Source organism: Pseudophryne corroboree, chromosome 11 (assembly GCF_028390025.1).
Source record: "Pseudophryne corroboree isolate aPseCor3 chromosome 11, aPseCor3.hap2, whole genome shotgun sequence".
NCBI classification, from domain to species: Eukaryota; Metazoa; Chordata; class Amphibia; order Anura; family Myobatrachidae; genus Pseudophryne; species Pseudophryne corroboree.
In genome coordinates this window covers 148,763,402-148,787,694 of record NC_086454.1, presented here as the reverse complement: position 1 = coordinate 148,787,694, position 24,293 = coordinate 148,763,402, and the positions used below count along the sequence as shown (strand labels likewise).

Here is a 24,293-nt window from a genome sequence, read left to right as displayed (position 1 = left end):
CACCTGAGCACTCGCAGATACTCCTGTAGTTCTGGTTCAATATCGATCCCTTCCTGGAGGTTAGAGAGAATTTGTGCACATAAGAGCTTTATAAAGTAGTTGTGAAGATACCGGGTTCCAAATCACTCAGGCACGGTGGTAGATGAAAAACCAACAGTGGTTTATTGCACAGAATGGGTTATAAACAGTTCAGCACACCTCTGTAATCCAATTCCACACAACAATTCCCATCACAGTCTCCTGACAGAACATTACTTCTTAGCCTAGGGTCAAAGAATCTCTCTTCAGCTCTCTGGGTAGCTCTACTTATAACTCCAGAAGCTTCATATTGCAGGGGTGTGTGTGACCTCTGTGTCTTAGGATCTTATAGCATTGGAATACAATACATATTCTAATCAAGGTGACTACATCAGCCAGAGAGCCACCCTGTCTGGTCAGCTCACTTTTGGACAATAGGGAGTAAACAAAAGGGGACAATGGTACCTTATAGGACTCAACCTTTGATTGTCCACTGTGGTGTATGAAAACAACAGGAAATTATGTCTAACATAAATACTTTATCTAAAGGGTAACAGATAAAATAACACAATTGCATATATTAACAATATTAAGATTGATTTAAACACAGTATTGGGTGAGCAGCAATGGACATGTTATGGAGAATGAACAAACAGACAAATTGGTTGTATATAGATATGGGTATAAAAAGTACATAATTGACACAGGAAATAAGGCATAGCTATATTAATTGTCACAGACCTCATTTCCTCACATTCCTCTCCCACTTTTAAGACCCAATGTCCCAGCAAGTTGTAGATACAGTCCTCAATGTCCAAGCGAGGCTGTTGGGACAATCCAGTATGTCTTTTCTTAGGTTTGGTGAGAGGGTGATTGGCAGTTCAGAAGTTCCTCCACCACTTTTAAGCTCTGTGCCTGGGCGGTACAAACTAGCTGGGACTTTAACCCCACCTGGGTCAAAAGGACTGAGGACCATGTTTCCTGAAGAGTCTAATGACCGGCCTTTTAAGTCTGGATAGCCACCGCATTACATACGTAGCCACCATATTACATAAATAAGCCCATCATCATGGACAGACATTGGGCAGCTACAGGGCTGAAGGACTTTGCATTAGAGATTGTCCCAGGGCTGGCTTTGTGTGCAGCCTGATCAGCTGGCAACCTGAGAACAAGGTACAGCCTGCTCCTGTCCAGTCCCCAAACCATACACTGTGACTGGGGACACCCTAACCCTTACACCATTATGATAATGCAAATAATGTAATTAAAAATAACCTCTCTGCCAGATCCTCTTCAGTGCTCAGATGCCGCTCTGTCCAGTTCAGTTAGAGTGCGGGAGCTAGGGTGGCGGCGGGTGTAGTGAACCCAGCTCCGACCATCGCTATGCTACTACTCCTGGGCCGGGCTCGCTGAAGAGACCTTTGGCCAGGACCAGAGAGAGGATGCTGCTGGGCTGGTTAACTTTCTCCAGGTCCCCCGTTGTTAGAGCAGCTTCACCACTTTTCACGGCTAGTGGCACCTGGAAGTGCCCGCTAGCCTAATGCTGGCCATACACTTGTGCGATGCGCCGCGACGCGACATCGCGGGGCATCGCACTGGCAGTTCAGGTGCGATAAAATCGCACCTGAACTGCCAGAGTGATTACCATGCGATCATGCGATAGATCGCATGGTAATCACGTGATGGGCACGTCACCGCCGAGTGCCGGCGGGTGCCCATCGCACATCGCAGTGCGATATATCTCATGTGGGTTTAAAACCACATGCGATCACACTGCGATGCGACAAATATTAAGTGCAGCACATAATATCTTGAGACGCGATATTCGACCGGCGTGCCCGCGCATCGCGTCTCAAGGTACTAAAATGTGCATACAATCCTTCAATTTCTAAGACAGTTCTTGGCACTCTTTCACTAAGTGGGTCATTCAGAGTTAATCGCTCGCTAGCTAGTTTTAGCAGCCGTGCAAATGCTATGCCGCCGCCCACTGGGGAGTGTATATTAGCTTAGCAGAAGTGCGAACACATGTGCAGCCGAGCTCTGCAAAAACAGTTTGTGCAGTTTCTGAGTAGCTCTGAACCTACTCAGCGCTTGCGATCACTTCAGCCTATTCGTGTCCGGATATGACGTCATACACCCAGAAATGCCCCCTTCCTGTCAATCTTCTTGCGGCCGCCAGTGCGACTGAAAACTTCGCTAGAACCTGTGCACAACCACAACGGGCTTTGTACCTGTACGTTGCGCGTGCACATTGCGGAGCATATGCATGCGCAAAAATGCTGATTTTTAGCCTGATCGCTGCACTGCAAACGACGGCAGCTAGCGATCAACTCGGAATGACCCCCTAAGTCCTCATCATCCAATAAAGGTGATTACATCAGCCAGAGAGCCACCCTGTCTGGTCAGCTCACTTTTGGACAATAGGGAGTAAACAAAAAGGGACAATGGTACCTTATAGGACTCAACTTTTGAGTGTCCACTGTGGTGTATGAAAACAATAGGAAACTATGGCCCTCATTCCGAGTTGTTCGCTCGCAAGGCGAATGTAGCAGAGTTACACACGCTAAGCCGCCGCCTACTGGGAGTGAATCTTAGCTTCTTAAAATTGCGACCGACGTACGCGCAATATTGCGATTACAAACGAGTTAGCAGTTTCAGAGTAGCTCCAGACTTACTCTGCCTGTGCGATCATTTCAGTGCTTGTCGTTCCTGGTTGACGTCACAAACACACCCAGCGTTCGCCCAGGCACTCCCACCGTTTCCCCGGCCACTCCTGCGTTTTTTCCGGAAACGGTAGCGTTTTCAGCCACACGCCCCTGAAACGCCGTGTATCCGCCCAGTAACACCCATTTCCTGTCAATCACATTACGATCGCCGGAGCGAAGAAAAAGCCGTGAGTAAAAATACTTTCTTCATAGTAAAGTTACTTGGCGCAGTCGCAGTGCGAACATTGCGCATGCGTACTAAGCGGATTTTCACTGCGATGCGATGAAAAATACCGAGCGAACAACTCGGAATGAGGGCCTATGTGTAACATAAATACATTATCTAAAGGGTAACAGATAACATAACACAATTGCATATATTAACAATATTAAGATTTGTATTTGTGACGATTTGGTGGGAGTTTAATCTCGGATTGTATCAGTCATGTTTTTTTTAAACTTTTTGAATAAATTGCATGTAATTTACTAAGCTGCCGAGTTGTCTTCTTTTGTATTTTGTATTTTTTTTTGCTTGGAGTTTGGATTCTTTGTATTTTCCGATGTCGATGTGATTCGTATTGTCGGGCAGTGTTTTACAGGAATGATTATTAAAACACTGTCGGACTTAACACAATGAATCCCAGATGGATCATTGAGATCAATGCAGGGCTTCATTGTGTACATTATATGAAGTGTGGAAAGTGTTAAGATGGGAGGATGATAGCCATTGAAGAGGACAGAACGACGCCAGATTGTTTGTAAGTATAATTTTTATTTACAGGTGCCCCGTGGATTCTACGTGGACAAGGGGACCGAGGTGCTCCGTGTCAACATAGGTAAGTATGTGTGTGTGTGTGTGTGTGTGTGTGTGTGTGTGTGTGTGTAAGAGTGCATGTATGTCAATTAAAGTTGTACTATCACGGTGTGTGTTGTGTATCTTTTTGGGTATTTTTTTTGCAGTAGTGCTACAGGTACCAACGGTCCCGTTATTTTCCCGCATGCTGGTACTTGTGGTTCTCCAAGTACCAGCTTGCGGGGAGGCTTGCTGGGACTTGTAGTTCTTCTACAAAAAAAAAAAAAACAATATTCTTTAATTTTACACAATGGCTATCAGCCTCCCATCCACCGCCCACGGATGGGGGGGACAGCTTCGGGCTTCACCCCTGGCCCTTGGGGGTCTGGAGGGGCGGCCCTTGATTTAAGGGGTCCCCACTCCTCCAGGGTACCCCGGCCAGGGGTGACTAGTTGGGGGGGTAATGCCCCGGCCGCAGGGACCAGTATAGTAGTGTCCCCCGGCTGTGGCATTATCTCTCTGGCTAGTGGAGGCCGGTGCTGGTTTAAAAAATACGGGGGACCCCTACATCTTTTGTCCCCCGTATTTTTTTAACCAGGACCGGACGCAGAGCCCATTGCTGGTTGTTTAAATATGAGGGGACCCCAGTAATTTTTCCCCCTGTATTTTTTTCAACCAGGACCGGCTCAAAGAGCCCGAGGCTGGTTATGCTTAGGAGGGGGGACCCCACACAAATTGTTTTTAGAATTTTTACCATTCACACCCCTTCCCAGTGATAAGCATGCACGGATCTCATTGATCCGTGCATGCCTATCAGAATACGGATAAAAAAAGCAGGTCTATTTGAAAACTGCTTCTTTTTTTTTTACGAATTCTAACATTTCCCGGCAGTATTTGGCTATTGCCGGCAGTGATTGTGAATTCTTAGTAAATTACCGAGTTGTATAAACTAACAGGCGTGTTTGACCGATGGTGTATTCATTCGTATTTGTGAACTCTGCTGTTAAAACAAATACGAATGCCCTCATCACTGCCGAGATTTCTGTTTAGTAAATTCCCGAGATGACACTTTGAAAAAAAACAAAATCAAACAAAATCGTGAGCTTAGTAAATAAATATACCCCAGTATTGGGTGAGCAACAATGGACATGTTATGGAGAATGAACAAACAGATGAATTGGATGTATATGGATATGGGTATAAAAAGTACATATTTGACACAGGAAATGAGGCATAGCTATATTAATTGTCACAGACCTCATTTCCTCACAGCAGTATTAATAATAATGTACATGAGAGCTGCCCTAAATGTGGAGCATCCAATGCCACATTTGTCCATCATATGTGGGATTGTCCCTTAATATTTTGGACATCGGTTAACTGATTTGCTTATACTGCTCTAGTGAGTTACCTTCCTCTATCGTCAGAATGGTCAATATTGGGTATTATACCTCTGACTATCCCAGCACAGGGCACACGTAAAAAATTGTTACTGGTAGTTTCAACGATTGCACACAAATACATGCTACAAATATGGGCCAACATACAACCTCCATCTCTCTCCCTATTTAGGAACAATTTATATTGTGCTTTCACATGGATTGCCTTGAAACTACTGTGCATAAAGAATCCAAGACTGCTTCCTTCTTTCAGATGTGGGAATACTTGATACTGTAGATTCCTTAACCCTAGCACTTAAACATCAAATACATAATCGCTTCCGATACACATCTTGGTATGAGACATGTATTTTGTTGGAGGACCCTCCGATTTACTGGTCGCCTTAAAGCTAAATTATGCTCTATATTCGGTGAATGGATACAGGGTAGGAGGGGGAGGGGGGGGGGGAGACTGCTGACCATACCTAGGTGGGGGAACTGCATACTTTATATTGACTCATAGTATATGCATATTACTATTTCCAAATGGTTTCTGTGGTTCCTTTTTGAATTTTTGCTTCCTTTAAAGTATTTATGTACTTAAAATACTTTTGATTTTGGCACTACTATGTGATATGCCATGTATATGCTCTGATGAATAAAGTAATGATTAAAAAACTAAAAAAAGTCACTAGCAGTAACACAGCGACACATATATACAGATGTGTCCTCATAAAAGAGCCTCAATAATATGCCATGTGACGTGATAAGACTGGCACAAATAACTGTGTGACTCTCCTAGCACAGATATGCAAATGTGTATGGCACCAGGAGACTGTGCTGATTACTTTGATATCTGACAATTGTATACTGAGTTAGTATATATAGCACAATGGAACTTGGTGTGGAAAAAGCCAGCCACTGCAGCATAGGACTTCATATACAGATTCACACTCAGTCGCACACAGATATACAGGTGTGATATATCACATTAATTTGCAGTGTCTCTGTGTGTACTAGTCACATTGCATTGCGACTAAAACATATTTTTGGGTAAAAACATGCCCAAAAGATGCCAGGTGTACCTTGAGTGCCACTGCCAACAGGGGCAGTTTGGTGCGACTGCAGCAATAATGTATGAGGACACATTTTTATTGTGATATTACCCATTAGTGGAGGCTGCAGAATGTGTTGGTGTATGTCCTCTATAATCTATAATAATACAGACACTTTTATCCCAAATTACACATTTCTAGCTGTGCAGAATAGGAAATAATTTCCCACTATTTACAACCACTTTGCTGCCACTTTCTGCTTCCCCCCTTTCTGAGGAATAACCCCTAAAGTGTTCAAGCAACGGTTTAAAAAATAAGCATTTCACAATGAACTAGATATATACATCAGAGAATTATAGAACTATATGGAAGACCGGTTTCACCTAGGTAGACCTTTGATATTTACCGTTTCCATTTAGTTTATCCTATCTTAATTTAACTTACAGTATATGCTTAGTTAATTTTATGCCTCTGGAGTACAGGAGTGTGGTACTATTAAGATTAAATAAACTAAGATATTTAAATTTATTAATATGAATTAATTGAAGGTGGGTTATAAGACACATGTAAATCTTGTTTCTCTGACGTCCTAGTGGATGCTGGGAACTCCGTAAGGACCATGGGGAATAGCGGCTCCGCAGGAGACTGGGCACAAAAGTAAAGCTTTAGGACTACCTGGTGTGCACTGGCTCCTCCCCCTATGACCCTCCTCCAAGCCTCAGTTAGATTTTTGTGCCCGGCCGAGAAGGGTGCACACTAGGGGCTCTCCTGAGCTTCTTAGTGAAGAAGAAGAGGTTTTTTTTTTCAGTGAGACCTGCTGGCAACAGGCTCACTGCATCGAGGGACTAAGGGGAGAAGAAGCGAACCTGCCTGCTTGCAGCCAGCTTGGGCTTCTTAGGCTACTGGACACCATTAGCTCCAGAGGGACCGAACACAGGCCCAGCCTCGGAGCTCGGTCCCAGAGCCGCGCCGCCGGCCCCCTTACAGAGCCAGAAGCAAGAAGAGGTCCGGAAAACTCGGCGGCAGAAGACATCAGTCTTCAACAAGGTAGCGCACAGCACTGCAGCTGCAATGTAAACACCTTGGCTGGCAAAAATACACCACATATAACCCCCAGGGCTATATGGATGTATTTTAACCCCTGCCAGAACTCACCAAAAAGCGGGAGAAAAGGCCGCCGAGAAGGGGGCGGAGCCTATCTCCTCAGCACACGGGCGCCATTTTCCATCACAGCTCCGCTGGAAGGACGTCTCCCTGACTCTCCCCTGCAGTCCTGCACTACAGAAAAGGGTAAAAAAGAGAGGGGGGCACTAAATTGGCGCAGTTTCTAATAATAACAGCAGCTATAAGGGAAAAGCACATTTTATAGTGGTATTCCTGTATATATATATATAGCGCTCTGGTGTGTGCTGGCATACTCTCCCTCTGTCTCCCCAAAGGGCTAGTGGGGTCCTGTCCTCTATCAGAGCATTCCCTGTGTGTGTGCTGTGTGTCGGTACGTTTGTGTCGACATGTATGAGGAGGAAACTGATGTGGAGGCGGAGCAATTGCCTGTAATGGTGATGTCACCCCCTAGGGGGTTGACACCTGAGTGGATGAGCTTATGGAAGGAATTAGACAGTGTCAGCTCTTTACAAAAGACAGTTGATGACATGAGACAGCCGGCTACTCAGCTTGGGCCTGTCGGGGCGTCTCAAAGGCCATCAGGGGCTCTAAAGCGCCCGTTACCTCAGATGGCAGATACAGATGCCGACACGGATACTGACTCCAGTGTCGACGGTGAAGAGACGAATGTGACTTCCAGTAGGGCCACACGTTACATGATTGAGGCAATGAAAGATGTTTTACACGTTTCTGATATTACAAGTACCACTAAAAAGGGTATTATGTTTGGTGAGAAAAAACTACCCGTAGTTTTTCCTGAATCTGATGAATTAAATGAAGTGTGTGATGAAGCGTGGGTTTCCCCCGATAAAAAATTGGCATCATACCCTTTCCCGCCAGAGGTTAGGGCACGTTGGGAAACACCCCCTAGGGTGGATAAAGCGCTCACACGCTTGTCAAAACAGGTGGCACTACCGTCTCCTGATACGGCCGCCCTTAAGGAACCTGCTGACAGAAAGCAGGAGAATATCCTAAAATGTATATACACACATACTGGTGTTATACTGCGACCAGCAATCGCCTCAGCCTGGATGTGCAGTGCTGGGGTGGCTTGGTCGGATTCCCTGACTGAAAATATTGATACCCTGGATAGGGACAGTATATTACTGACTATATTGCATTTAAAAGATGCATTTTTATATATGCGTGATGCACAGAGGGATATTTGCCGACTGGCATCAAGAGTAAGTGCGCTGTCCATTTCTGCCAGAAGAGGGTTATGGACGAGGCAGTGGTCAGGTGATGCGGATTCCAAAAGGCATATGGAAGTATTGCCTTATAAAGGGGAGGAGTTATTTGGGGTAGGTCTATCAGACCTGGTGGCCACGGCAACGGCTGGGAAATCCACATTTTTACCCCAGGTAGCCTCTCAACATAAGAAGACGCCGTATTATCAGGCGCAGTCCTTTCGGCCCCATAAGGGCAAAGGGGCAAAAAGGTTCCTCATTTCTGCCCCGTGGCAGAGGAAGAGGAAAAAGGCTGCAGCAGACAGCCAGTTCCCAGGAACAGAAGCCCTCTCCCGCTTCTGCCAAGTCCTCAGCATGACGCTGGGGCTTTACAAGCGGACTCAGGCACGGTGGGGGCCCGTCTCAAGAATTTCAGAGCGCAGTGGGCTCACTCACAAGTGACCCCGGGATCCTTCAGGTGGTATCTCAGGGGTACAAATTGGAATTCGAGACGTCTCCCCCTCGCCGTTTTCCTAAAGTCTGCTTTACCGACGTCTCCCTCCGACAGGGAGGCGGTATTGGAAGCCATTCACAAGCTGTATTCTCAGCAGGTGATAATCAAGGTTCCCCCCCTGCAACAGGGAAAGGGGTATTATTCCACGCTGTTGGTGATACCGAAGCCAGACGGCTCGGTGAGACCTATTGTAAATCCAAAATCTTTGAACACTTACATACAGAGGTTCAAATTCAAGATGGAGTCACTCAGAGCAGTGATCGCGAACCTGGAAGAAGGGGATTATATGGTGTCTCTGGACATCAAGGATGCTTACCTCCATGTCCCAATTTACCCTTCTCATCAAGGGTACCTCAGGTTTGTGGTACAGAACTGCCACTATCAGTTTCAGACGCTGCCGTTTGGATTGTCCACGGCACCCCGGGTCTTTACTAATGTAATGGCCGAAATGTTGATACTCCTCCGAAGGAAAGGAGTTTTTAATTATCCCTTACTTGGACGATCTCCTGATAAGGGCGAGATCCAGGGAACAGTTGGTAGTCGGGTTAGCACTATCGCAAGTAGTGCTGCGGCAGCACGGTTGGATTCTCAATATCCCAAAATCGCAGCTGATCCCGACGACACGTCTTCTATTCCTAGGGATGATCCTGGACACAGTCCAGAAAGAGAAAGCCGGGGAGTTATCCGAGCTAGTCAGAAACCTCCTAACACCAGGCCAAGTCTCAGTGCATCAATGCACAAGGGTCCTGGGAAAAATGGTGGCTTCCTACGAAGCAATCCCATTTGGCAGATTCCACGCAAGAACATTCCAGTGGGATCTGCGGGACAAATGGTCCGGATCGCATCTTCAGATGCATCAGCGGATAACCCTGTCCCCAAGGACAAGGGTGTCTCTCCTGTGGTGGTTGCAGAGTGCTCATCTTCTAGAGGGCCGCAGATTCGGCATTCAGGACTGGGTCCTGGTGACCACAGATGCCAGCCTGCGAGGCTGGGGAGCAGTCACACAGGGAAGAAAATTCAAGGGCTTGAGGTCAAGCCTGGAGACATCACTTCACATAAATATTCTGGAGTTAAGGGCCATTTACAATGCTCTAAGCCAAGCAAGACCTCTGCTTCAAGGTCAGCCGGTGCTGTTCCAGTCGGACAACATCACGGCAGTCGCCCACGTAAACAGACAGGGCGGCACAAGAAGCAGGAGGGCAATGGCAGAAGCTGCAAGGATTCTTTGCTGGGCGGAAAATCATGTAATAGCACTGTCAGCAGTGTTCATTCCGGGAGTGGACACGACCTCCACCCGGGAGAGTGGGGACTTCATCCAGAAGTCTTCCACATGATTGTGAACCGTTGGGAAAAACCAATGGTGGACATGATGGCGTCCCGCCTCAACAGGACAGGTATTGCACCAGGTCAAGGGACCCTCAGGCAATAGCTGTGGACGCTCTGGTAACACCGTGGGTGTACCAGTCGGTGTATGTGTTCCCTCCTCTGCCTCTCATACCCAAGGTACTGAGAATTATAAGACGGAGAGGAGTAAGAACTATACTCGTGGCTCCGGGTTGGGCCAAGAAGGACTTGGTACCCGGAACTTCAAGAGATGCTCACAGAGGACCCGTGGCCTCTGCCTCTAAGAAGGGACCTGCTCCAGCAAGGACCCTGTCTGTTTCAAGACTTACCGCGGCTGCGTTTGACGGCATGGCGGTTGAACGCCGGATCCTAAAGAAAAAAGGCATTCCGGAGGAAGTCATCCCTACCCTGATCAAAGCCAGGAGGGATGTGACCGCAAAACATTATCACCGCATTTGGCGAAAATATGTTGCGTGGTGCGAGGCCAGGAAGGCCCCAACGGAGGAATTTCAACTGGGTCGATTCCTGCATTTCCTGCAAACAGGAGTGTCTATGGGCCTCAAATTGGGGTCCATTAAGGTTCAAATTTCGGCCCTGTCGATTTTCTTCCAGAAAGATCTGGCTTCAGTTACATTTGTCAAGGGAGTGCTGCATATACAGCCTCCTTTTGTGCCTCCAGTGGCACCTTGGGATCTCAATGTAGTTTTGGGGTTCCTCAAATCACATTGGTTTGAACCACTTAAATCTGTGGATTTAAAACATCTCACATGGAAAGTGGTCATGCTGTTGGCCCTGGCTTCGGCCAGGCGCGTGTCAGAATTGACGGCTTTATCCTGTAAAAGCCCTTATCTGATTTTCCATTCGGACAGGGCGGAATTGAGGACTCGTCCTCAATTTCTCCCTAAGGTGGTTTCAGCGTTTCACTTGAACCAGCCTATTGTGGTACCTGCAGCTACTAGGGACTTGGAGGACTCCAAGTTGCTGGACGTAGTCAGGGCCCTGAAAATATATGTTCCAGGACGGCTGGAGTCAGGAAATCTGACTTGCTGTTTATCCTGTATGCACCCAACAAGCTGGGTGCTCCTGCTTCTAAGCAGACTATTGCTCGTTGGATTTGTAGTACAATTCAGCTTGCACATTCTGTGGCAGGCCTGCCACAGCAAAAATCTGTAAAAGCCCATTCCACAAGGAAGGTGGGCTCATCTTGGGCGGCTGCCCGAGGGGTCTCGGCTTTACAACTTTGCCGAGCAGCTACTTGGTAATGGGCAAACACGTTTGCTAAATTCTACAAATTTGATACCCTGGCTGAGGAGGACCTGGAGTTCTCTCATTCGGTGCTGCAGAGTCATCCGCACTCTCCCGCCCGTTTGGGAGCTTTGGTATAATCCCCATGGTCCTTACGGAGTTCCCAGCATCCACTAGGACGTCAGAGAAAATAAGAATTTACTTACCGATAATTCTATTTCTCGTAGTCCGTAGTGGATGCTGGGCGCCCATCCCAAGTGCGGATTGTCTGCAATACTTGTACATAGTTATTGTTACAAAAATTGGGTTATTATTGTTGTGAGCCATCTTTTCAGAGGCTCCTCTGTTATCATGCTGTTAACTGGGTTCAGATCACAGGTTGTACGGTGTGATTGGTGTGGCTGGTATGAGTCTTACCCGGGATTCAAAATCCTTCCTTATTGTGTACGCTCGTCCGGGCACAGTATCCTAACTGAGGCTTGGAGGAGGGTCATAGGGGGAGGAGCCAGTGCACACCAGATAGTCCTAAAGCTTTACTTTTGTGCCCAGTCTCCTGCGGAGCCGCTATTCCCCATGGTCCTTACGGAGTTCCCAGCATCCACTACGGACTACGAGAAATAGAATTATCGGTAAGTAAATTCTTATTTTTTTTCTCTACTTAAGGCAGAGGTTCCCAAACTGTGTGCCGTGGCTCCCTGGGGTGCCTCAGGACACTTGCAGGGGTGCCCTGGGTTGGTGGTCCAGGACCAATTCAAACTATTAATGGTCAATATAATAGGCAAAACCAGTGCTGGTGGCTGCCAGTCATAAAATATGTGGGCAAACAGAAGCAAATCTTGTTCCTCACCACACAACTGACCCTAAGGATGACCTATAAACGCGATCTACTTAATGTAATATTTATTTCTAAATGTCTCAATAAGAAATTTTTGGCCTAAGGGTGCCGTGAAAAAAAAATCTGATATTCTAGGGCGCCGTGATTCAAAAAAGTTTGGAAACCACTGACTTAAGGATCTCTTTGTAAACCACATTGGTGGTTCTCCCCTCAGGTGCTAGGATCACCAGTCTACTGAGTGAGCTCACAATAGAGCAAGCCATGTAGAACTGCTCATGTGAGAAGCAGTCCTCTCTCAAGTCAATCCCTGCCACCTTCAGCGACTGCCCCTAGAACTTGTTGATGGTCATTGTAAAGCAGACCTTTAGGGGGAACTACAGCCTCTTGAACTCAAAGGGGTACTCTGATGGTATGAGTGCTATGCGAGGTATAAACAACTACCCTCAAGCACAGCCGGTGAACACTGTGGCTTTGATGACGTTCCTGTGGAGGGCCTTCACTCATACCCCGGTGTCATTGCAGAGTTTGAGCAGGTTGAGGTTCCGCAGCAACATCACTTGAACTCTCACTTTGAGGAGAAGCTTGTGGGATGGGAGGCCAGGAGAGTTGAGGAACTCCACAGGGTAGTGGACCGGGTTATCCATTTGCACCACTGAGTCCACAGACCTGTACTCCATTTCCCTTCAAACTACTGAAATAGAGTGTGATGAATGACAGTAGCCTTGTTGTTATGGGGGTCAGAATGGCATTCTCGCACAGTCAGTCTTGAACTTCTTTTTGATATCAGAGATATCGGTATATCCTGGCTGTAAAATCAGCTAGGGTTGTCACCACTGAGCCCAGGCCTGCAGGGATGGTAACTCTTCCCTCAGACTCAGGATACGCACTGTCCCCTATTTTGAGTAGGATTTAGGACAGTAATCGCTAACCTTGACACTCCAGCTGTTGTTGAACTACATATCCCAGCATGCCCTGCTACAGTTTTGTTATTTGGCCATGCTAAAACTGATGTGTAGTTCAACAACAGCTGGAGTGTCAAGGTTAGCCATATCACTGATTTAGGAGAATTGCCCAGCAGAAACATTGTCCCTCAAGTTGACCTCCATGTTCTTCCTGAGAGAGAGATTCCATATGAGGGGTCACAGATACGAAGCCTTGATGCATGCCTTTACTTCATCAATTTGAGCTCCCTGTGGAAACACATTTTACCCCTTTTTACCCCCTTAGGGGTCAAATTTACCCCCTTAGGGGTCAAATTTACAGAAAACCCTGCTTAGTGGGTGCTTAAATCATTGAAGGAATATACTTCCCAAATTTGCTGTTTCTAGGTCCAGGGGTTTGGGCTGGCCGTTGATGAATCAGTCAGTTAGGACATTTTGTTTATATATATTAAGATAATACATAAGTACCGTGAGCAGGCATGGCTGGATGTGAGAGTATGACTTACCAGGGCCTCACTCTGAGTAGACGCCTCCAGTTTTACTTCCAGATGTGATAATGCCTCATCCAGATCCTTGAGAGCGGGGTCTTGGGCCATATGCATGGGATCAGAGACTACAGACAGTTTGTTCACATGATACTGAGGGGATGAAGAGGACAACCAATTAAGAACAATTATAACTAAAATAACTTTCAGATCCCCCTACACATCCCATTTAACAGCAAGTTATTTGAATATACCCAACAATGGTATTTAGGGCCTGATTCTGATTGGAAGTTAAAAAAAAAAAAAAAAGCAAGTAACTGTGTACCTGGGCAAAACTAGGTTGCCCTGTAGGTGGGGCAGTTGTAAAATGTGCAGAGAGATTTAGATTTGAGTGATGTATGTACAAACTGAAATCTAAATTGCATTGTAAAAAATATGCAAAAGCAGCCAGTATTTAACATACACAGAAACATTATAAATGTGGAGCCTGATTTGCACGATTATGACTGGCCTCTGTTGCGTGATAACACAAATCATTGATCAAAAATGTTGTAGTGTATGCCCTCTCTACCACATGCACTCATTCAAATAATGATCTGCTTCTAGTGCTCTTTGTAAATTCATAACTGTTGAAAAGGTTTCAGCTGCCCTTAAACTTCAAAAGCCCTCCAAGGCCCCGAGACCAGACGGATTACCTTTCTCCTACTGCAAAACTTTTGAGAGCCATCTAATCCCTCATATGACCGCTGCTTTCAATAAAGTCCTTAAAGGCAGTTTCTTCCACAATGAAACTACTAAACACTAAAAACCATGATTCCCAAGCCAGGAAAAGACCATAAACAGGCAGGGCCGTCTTAACAGCAGTGTAGGCCCCTGGGCACAGCAATGCACTGGGCCCCCTATCCATCCTCCAGCGGTAGGGGTGGGGGGTGCTATCAGCGGCAGCTTTGATGTCCTGCGGGCGGTAGGGGGTGTTCTATCTTCCGCTCAGCATGTAGGACCTGGAGCAGTAATTTCTGCTAATTGCTCCTTTACTGCACAGATGGGGCTAAACTGTAGAAGGGGGCATTGGGCTGAATGAAGAAGCCCTGGTACATGACTTCCTGGGTGGTAGGGGGTGTTTAATACGTAGAAAAGGGGTGGATAGTGGAGTGGGCTTAATATTTATCATTTTCCAGTGGGAGGGCAGCTTGCCTGACTGCAGATATATCAAGTTCCTGAAAATATATTTCTTAGCTTTGAATGGGATAAAAAACTAGAGAGTATCATCTTCCAGGAGATACTGGGGACTTGGGGATTAGAGTTCAGGAGCCCGAGCAATTCACCAACAAAAATCTAAAACTGCATATTAGGCGTGTGGAGCTGGAGCAGGGACCAGCTGCTTGAAGGCTGATATCTCTGGTTCTGGGCATAGTAGAGCCAAGCTGTTAATATCCAGTGAAACGGGAGAGTCACAGCTTTTGGACTATACCCTCAGAAAAACTAAGTTAGCCAGAACCCGAGATATCTGGCTGGGAAAAGCAATTAACAGGCTTGGATGGGGACCACTGCTTTCAAGTCGGATATCTCCGGTTCCCCAGGGCCGATTTTCAAAAATCTGGTACCCATGGAAAGAGGGGACCCTCAGCTATCAGCCTAAAGTCCTTATACTCATGGGGCCCTTGGGCAAGAGCCTATTGAGCCCATACGAAAAGACGGCCCTGTAAACAGGTCCCTAACTACCGTCCTATCTCTCTTCTAAACACTGACCTAAAACTTTTCGCAAAAATATTGTCCTTATGTTTAAATCCCCTTCTTCTATCCCTCATCCATCCTGACCAGGTGGGCTTTGTCCCATCCCGACAAGCCCTTGATAACACGAGACGTACTATTGACCCAAATAATGATCTGCCAACCAACTCCCATCAAAAGCTGCTACATAGACTTGCAAGCTCCATGTGCATTGTAAGAGATCTGATGGATTAAAACCTAGATTTACATAGTGACTCAGTGTTTGTTTTCATTGCTCTTTTACCATTTAACTTTATAATAGTTCTTAACAGTAAGAAAAAAATTTAAAATATTAAATATACAACGATTTTCAGACCTGAGTATTGTTTAAAGCTGAAGCGCTTGGCTGTATTAATCTCTGTATTGTCTAGTCTGATATTTGCAATGGTTACCATGGTTACCTTCAAGGAGAGGCATCTCCCACAACAGACCACATAACAACGGACACACGTGTCACACATATTATCCAGCTGCAGCAGCAGGAAACTCAATACCAACAATACTATCTGCATCTCATATTGGACTTCTAAGACAGTGGGGTATATTTACTAAGCTCCCGATTTTGACCGAGATGCCGTTTTTTCTTCAAAGTGTCATCTCGGTTAATCTCGGTCATTTACTAAACACTAATCACGGCAGTGATGAGGGCATTCGTAATTTTTTGCTAGTTCAGGTAAAAAATTACGAATGAATACACCATCGGTCAAATTACGCCTGTTTAGATATGAATCTCGGTCATTTACTAAGAAGTGCAAAGCAAAAAAACACAAAACACTGCCGTGAAAAATTACAACTCGTAAAAAAGTCCTAAAAAAAAACAGACCTGCTTTTTTTTTCCGTGATTTGAGATGCATGCAGGGATCCATGAGATCCGTGCATGTATATCAGTGGGAAGGGGTGGGAAAGTGCTTATTTTTGCCAAAAAAATTGCGTGGGGTCCCCCCTCCTAAGCATAACCAGCCTCGGGCTCTTTGAGCCGATCCTGGTTGCAGAAATATGGGGGGAAAAATGACAGGGGTTCCCCCATATTTAAGCAACCAGCATCGGTCCTGGTCCCAAAAATACGGGGGACAAAAAGAGTAGGGGTCCCCCGTATTTTTAAAACCAGCACCGGGCTCCACTAGCTGGACAGATAATGCCACAGCCGGGGGTCACTTTTATACAGCGCCCTGCGGCCGTGGCATCAAAAATCCAACTAGTCACCCCTGGCCGGGGTACCCTGGGGGAGTGGGAACCCCTTCAATCAAGGGGTCCCCCCCCCCAGCCACCCAAGGGCCAGGGGTGAAGCCCGAGGCTGTCCCCCCCCATCCAATGGGCTGCGGATGGGAGGGCTGATAGCCTTTGTTGTAAAATAAAAGATATTGTTTTTAGTAGCAGTACTACAAGTCCCAGCAAGCCTCCCCCGCGGTGACGTCACTTTAGGTCAACCGCAGGGCAGAAAGTTCCCATCATTGGTTACAATGTAGCGCATAGGCGCTACATTGTAACACTGCCGCGTGCTGCCTGTCAGTGAGGACAGCAGCACACAGCTGATCAGGAGAGTGCTACAACGTGGCACTCCCTGATTGGCTGAAGAAACCCACTTAGACAGAAGTCAAAGTGGGTTTCTGGCATTCGTGGGAAGGTGACCCATGTGCAAACATGGGTCCCCTTTCAGTTCGTGGTCGGGACACCGTTTTTTTTTTATTTATTCAAGTACGTGGATTAACCCTGGATTTGCCGAGGAGCCTGGACCCATGGATCTGGTGAGTAGAATTTCTTCAACAGGTAGCCCTTGGATTCTACTGGAGAAGAGGACCGACCTGCGTGAGAACATAAGGTAAGTATGTATGTATGTGTGTATGTATGTAATAAAATTATACTTTCACGGTGTGTGTGTCTTGTGTTTTTTTGGGTATTTTTTTAGTGGTAGTACTACAGGTACCAGCGGGCCCGTTTTTCCGCGGCATGCTGGTACTTGTGGTTCTCCAAGTACCAGCATGCGGGGGAGGCTTGCTGGGACTTGTAGTACTGCTACTAAAAACAATATCTTTTCATTATCACAAATGGCTATCAGCCTCCCCATCCGCAGCCCATTGGATGGGGGGGGACAGCCTCGGGCTTCACCCCTGGCCCTTGGGTGGCTGGGGGGGGGGGACCCCTTGATTGAAGGGGTCCCCACTCCCCCAGGGTACCCCGGCCAGGGGTGACTAGTTGGATTTTTGATGCCACGGCCGCAGGGCACTGTATAAAAGTGACCCCCGGCTGTGGCATTATCTGTCCAGCTAGTGGAGCCCGGTGCTGGTTTTAAAAATACGGGGGACCCCTACTCTTTTTGTCCCCCGTATTTTTGGAACCAGGACCAGGCGCAGAGCCCGATGCTGGTTGCTTAAATATGGGGGAACCCCTGTCAATTTTCCCCCCATATTTCTGCAACCAGGATCGGCTCAAAGAGCCCGAGGCTGGTTATGCTTAGGAGGGGGGACCCCACGCATTTTTTTGGGGGATTTTACATTGTTTAATTAAAAAAAAAAAAAATAAGAACCCCAGCACGGATCACACAGATCCGGCCGAGATTGATTGTAAAAAAAAACGGCAGTGTTTTGCTAATCACTGCCGTAAAAATAGGTAAAAAAAAACGAATGACATCGACATCGGAAGCAAAGAAAAATACGAATACGACAGCTTAGTAAATCCATCGTAATCAATTCAAAAAGTTGCAGTTTTACACTGTCGATGTCATTCGTGATTGAACTTTGACCTATTTTCGGAAATTACGAATCTTAGTAAATATACCCCAGTGAGTACATTTACAGACTATAAAAGCCAAGATGGTCTTGCTCTGCACATTGACCATTCTTACTGTAACGTAATATAAATATACAACAAACACAACTTAAAATAACACCAAACATTAAATGACTACTGTAGAAGTATGCGTCTGGTTGGAGAACATTACGTCTGGACAACCAGTTCCGTGTCCCAGATGCCCCCCAGGCCGGCACCAAGTTGGTCATGCAGTTCTGCAATGAAAGACAAGCTTCAGCAATGCTAAGGTGACCTCTACATGGTGTCAGAAGGTTGGCAGTGATGGCTCAGGGACTACATGTCACGATCCGGGTATCTGGACGCCATTACCTGCCGTTTAGGTGTCTTCTGAGACTGGCCCAGCGTTCCAAATCCGGATCTCATCTGTGTCAACACTCTGCACATCCCTCCTGTCATTCTGAGACACTACCACAGCGACGCCATGTTTGAATCCAACATGGCGTCTCCCGTCCTCTGCGGCCTCCACCGCCATTCCTGTGTTATTGCTGCGTGCTCTCAGAGTGATTTATCATGCCTCCCACAGTCTCCGCTGTCCTTCATGTGTCTCAGCATGTAACTGTTATATGACGTCTCCTGCCCTCCGCGGCCGGCGCCGCCATTATCACTATGTTTGCATATTTCATTCCAAACCAGGTTTTCCCTCCAGGTTCCAGCATGGGCGCAGCCATGTTGGATTTGATCACATGCTCCAATTCCTCCAATCCACCGTCTCTGGAATCTGCATAATTGCCCAGCCAATGCCTGCATAGCAGCAGGTATAAGTATCCTGTGTCTAGGCCAGATAGATGTCAGTGCTTTGAATGTCATACCTTGTTCCAGTCTCTCTCTCCTGTGGCTTGTTTCTCCAGGTTCCAGCTCCTGTCTCCAGCATCCACAAAGAGACCCGCACCTGCTTTCCATCCTGCGGTGCAGCCTGACTTTGCAATCCTCTGTGATTGATTCAGCTTTCAGCTATTACTTCGTTTGCTTCCAGCTTCCAAGCTTTCAGCTATTAACCCATCTGTTTCCAGCAACCTGCTTCCAACAGAATTCAGCTTCCTTAAAGAGCCGGTGTTCTCCCAGCGGATTTCTACTTACCAGCAGTATCCACTACCACCGGTAACCACTCTTCATTTCATCTGTTTCCACGCTCCCTAGCATCTTTCAGTTTTAACTCCGTGTCTCCACCATCTGGCTGGTTCCGTCCAGTGACTCCTACAGTGCATTCCAGTTACCAGCATCATCTCATACACCTACTGGCGTGTTCCTCGGTTGTCTCCACTACTACAGCCTGGCCTGGTAAGGTTATTCTACCCAAGGACTATAACATCCGTTCTGCAACCTACCAGTGCCCTGTTATACCTTTTATGGTTTAGTGATCCAGGAACTGTATTATCTGCCACTGCTAATACTGACTGTGAACGCTGTTGTGTTTATACGGAGTCTGTTTAATAAACTTTCATTTGACTTTTAACCTGCTTGTCATGGTCACACCTTCGGGTTTCCTTCCACACTTACATGTCCAGGGGTCTGATTAAACCATCTAAGTTTAACTTCATTCCAGCCCCTACAACTGAGGCTTCCTCCCGTCAGCCTAAACCCTCAGTTGTGACAGTAAGCACTGACCATATGAATCCAGCCGGAGACCAGGATCAAGCGGCTAGACCTATGCAAGAACTGGCAGCCAGACTCGAACATCAGGAGGCTGCACAAGGTCACATCATCCGCTGTCTCCAGGATCTCTCTACTCGGCTGGATGGAATTCAGACGACCCTCCGTGGACCTGGCACGTCTGGTGCGTCCACCACAGTGACTCCAGCTGTAACCCCACCCACCTTACCCATTTCCATACCACGTCTTCATCTTCCAACGCCAGCAAAATTTGACGGATCGCCAAGGTTCCGCAGGGGATTTCTCAACCAATGCGAAATCCATTTTGAGCTTCAATCTGGCAACTTCCCCAGTGACCGTACCAAAGTTGCTTATATTATTTCTCTCCTCAGTGGCTCAGCCCTTGATTGGGCATCACCGTTATGGGAGAAGTCTGATCCCCTGCTGTCCTCCTATACTGACTTTGTAGCATCATTCAGGCGCATCTTCGACGAGCCGGGCCGGGTTTCCTCTGCTTCATCTGAGATTCTCCGTCTACGCCAGGGAACACGTACTGTGGGACAGTATCTTATACAGTTCAAAATCCTGGCATCTGAACTGGCCTGGAACGACGAGGCCCTGTATGCTGCATTCTGGCATGGCTTGTCAGAACGCATTAAAGATGAGTTAGCTACCAGAGACTTGCCTTCTAAGTTGGATGAGCTAATTTCACTATGCACGAAGGTTGATCTACGGTTCAGAGAGAGAGCAACCGAGCGAGGAAGATCATCCGTTCCTAAATCTTCTGCTCCTCCTCCTCGTCAACCATCTCCATCCAAGGATGAGCCTATGCAAATTGGTCGTTCCCGTCTATCTCCCGCTGAGCGCCGAAGACGCCTCTCCGAGTCTCTATGTCTCTACTGTGCAGCTCCGTCGCACACTATCAATGCCTGTCCCAAACGTTCGGGAAACTCCAGATCCTAGCTCGCCAAGGAGAGGGCCGGCTAGGAGTAATGATCTCCTCTCCATCTCCTCATGATTGTAACCTCCCAGTGTCACTCCAAATTGCTCAACGTTACAGGAACGTCATTGCCCTCCTTGATTCCGGAGCAGCTGGGAATTTCATAACCGAAGCTTATGTTAAACGGTGGTCCCTACCCACCGAGAGACTGTCCTCGTCCATCTCTTTGACTGCCGTGGATGGCAGCAAGATTTTTGACGCAGTCATTTCCTTAAGGACTCTTCCAGTTCGTCTGAGAGTGGGAGTTCTTCATTCTGAGTATATTTCTTTTCTAGTGATTCCAAGAGCCACACATCCAGTGGTTTTAGGCCTTCCATGGCTCCGTCTCCACAACCCATCAATTGACTGGATGACTACGCAAATACTGGCATGGGGTCCCCCCTGTGCTGAGACTTGTTTAGCCAAAGTTCTTCCTGTTTGTTCTTCCTTCCCCAGGTCATCTGATGTTCCGCCTCCTCCATATCAAGACTTCACGGACGTGTTCAGTAAAGCCTCTGCTGATATCCTTCCTCCTCATAGAGAATGGGACTGCCCAATCGACCTCATTCCAGGGAAGGTTCCACCGCGAGGCCGAACTTATCCGTTGTCTCTGCCTGAGACACACTCCATGGAAGAGTACATCAAAGAGAACCTGGCGAAGGGTTTCATCCGACCATCTTCTTCTCCAGCCGGCGCAGGCTTCTTCTTCGTTAAGAAGAAAGACGGTGGTCTGCGTCCGTGCATCGACTACAGAGGTCTGAACGACATTACCGTCAAGAACCGATACCCTTTACCCCTGATTACCGAGCTCTTTGATAGAGTTAGTGGTACAACCATTTTCACAAAGCTGGACTTGAGGGGTGCCTACAATCTCATCCGAATCCGTGAGGGTGACGAGTGGAAGACCGCCTTTAACACCCGTGACGGACATTATGAGTACCTCGTCATGCCCTTCGGATTGAGCAACGCTCCAGCAGTCTTTCAGCACTTCGTGAATGAGATCTTCAGGGACATCTTGTACCGCCATGTCGTGGTTTATCTAGATGACATCCTCATCTTTGCTAATAATCTCGAAGATCATCGTTTCTGGGTAAAAGAGGTTCTTTCCCGTCTCCGTGTCAATCACCTCTATTGTAAATTGGAGAAGTGTGTGTTTGAAGTTAAAACCATTCCGTTTCTAGGTTACATTGTGTCCGGTTCCGGACTAGAGATGGATCCTGAGAAACTCCAAGCAATCCAGAATTGGCCTATACTCTTAACCCTCAAAGGGGTCCAGAGGTTCTTAGGGTTCGCCAATTATTATAGAAAATTTATACGAGACTTTTCCACCATTGTGGCGCCTATCACTGCATTAACCAAGAAAGGTGCTAATCTGTCCAAGTTGTCCGAGGAAGCTACGCAGGCCTTTCACCTTCTGAAGCAACGGTTCATCTCTGCACCAGTTCTGAAACAGCCCGACACCGACTCTCCTTTTATCTTAGAGGTAGATGCCTCCTCCGTTGGAGTAGGAGCAGTGTTATCCCAGAGGGCCAAAGATGGACATCTACATCCTTGCAGTTTCTTCTCCCGGAAGTTCTCCCCAGCTGAGCGCAACTATGCCATTGGCGATCAGGAGTTGCTGGCCATCAAGCTCGCTCTGGAGGAGTGGAGATACCTGTTGGAGGGAGCTTCCCACTCAATCACCATACTTACCGACAACAAAAATCTTTTATATCTCAAAGGCGCACAATGTCTGAATCCTCGTCAGGCCAGATGGGCACTTTTCTTCTCTAGGTTGACTTTAAACTCCAGTTCTGTCCAGGTTCTCAGAATCGTAAGGCCGATGCCCTTTCCCGCTCATGGGAGCAAGAAAATGAGTCCGAGTCTGCAGACAAGCATCCTATTATTAATCCGTTGGCATTCTCCACGGTAGGGATGGACTCTACGCCTCCACCAGGGAAAAGTTTTGTTAAGCCAGTTCTAAGGAAGAAGCTCATGCATTGGGCCCATGCTTCCCGTTTTGCTGGACATACAGGCATTCAGAAAACCCTTGAATTTATTTCTAGGTCCTACTGGTGGCCAACTCTGAAGAAGGACGTTATGGAATTTATTGCCTCCTGCCCAAAGTGTGCCCAACACAAAGTCTCCCGCCAGTCGCCTGCGTGGCAACTGGTTCCATTATCTGTTCCCTGTCGACCATGGACCCATTTGTCGATGGACTTTGTGTCCGATCTACCTATCTGCAACAAGTTTAATACCATCTGGGTGGTAGTTGACCGGTTCACCAAGATGGCACATTTCATCCCTCTCACCGGTCTTCCGTCAGCTTCCAAGTTGGCTCAAGTATTTATACAAGAGATCTTCCGACTTCACGGTCTTCCTGAAGAGATCATCTCGGATCGTGGAGTACAATTTGTAGCCAAATTTTGGCGAAGTTTGTGTCAAGCCCTCCAAGTCAAGTTAAAGTTTTCCACGGCTTACCATCCTCAGACCAATGGTCAAACCGAGAGGGTGAATCAGGACTTGGAGGCCTTCCTCCGTATATATGTGTCTTCCTCTCAAGATGACTGGGTTCAACTCCTTCCTTGGGCCGAGTTCAGCCATAACAATCAATACCATTCCTCATCTTCTTCTACACCATTCTTCATTAATTATGGATTCCACCCTAAAGTCCCAGAATTCCAACCGCTTCCCGCAACTTCTGTTCCAGCAGTGGATGTCACCTTGCGTCAGTTTTCAAATAACTGGAGGAACGTCCGCGCAGCCCTGCTTAAAGCCTCATCCAGGTATAAGAAGTTTGCCGATAGGAAGCGTAGAGCGGTTCCTGCTCTCAAGGTGGGTGATCGTGTGTGGTTGTCCACGAAGAATTTGAGGTTGAGAGTTCCCAGCATGAAATTTGCACCTCGCTACATCGGTCCCTTCAAGATTGAACAAGTCATCAATCCTGTTGCCTACAGATTACAGTTACCACCCTTCTTGAAAATACCCAGGACATTTCATGTTTCCTTGTTGAAACCGCTGATCCTAAATCGGTTTCATTCCGCACTTCCTCCAGCTCCCAAAGTTCAGACTCAACGGGGAGTCGAGTACGAGGTGGCCAAGATTTTGGACTCACGTTTCCGTTACGGTCAGCTACAGTATCTCATTGACTGGAAGGGCTATGGTCCTGAAGAACGCTCTTGGACCAATGCCTCAGACGTCCATGCTCCTGCCTTGGTCCGAAATTTCCACTCAAAGTTTCCTTTAAAGCCTAAGAAGTGTCCTGGGGCCACTCCTAAAGGGGGGGGGGGGGGGGGTGCTGTCACGATCCGGGTATCTGGACGCCATTACCTGCCGTTTAGGTGTCTTCTGAGACTGGCCCAGCGTTCCAAATCCGGATCTCATCTGTGTCAACACTCTGCACATCCCTCCTGTCATTCTGAGACACTACCACAGCGACGCCATGTTTGAATCCAACATGGCGTCTCCCGTCCTCTGCGGCCTCCACCGCCATTCCTGTGTTATTGCTGCGTGCTCTCAGAGT

General features: G+C 47.2%; 1 protein-coding gene across 1 annotated transcript in view; it reads right to left on the bottom strand.

Moving 5' to 3' along the window:
• The window catches only part of FERMT3 (FERM domain containing kindlin 3), a 152,259-nt gene that overhangs the window by 41,935 nt on the left and 86,031 nt on the right, over positions 1-24,293 (bottom strand). The window contains exons 8-9 of the mRNA XM_063944942.1: positions 13,666-13,797; positions 4-53 (exon numbers count right to left, since the gene is read on the bottom strand). Of these exons, the coding sequence (XP_063801012.1) occupies positions 4-53; positions 13,666-13,797 (182 nt within the window). The remainder of the gene's footprint in view (positions 1-3; positions 54-13,665; positions 13,798-24,293) is intronic.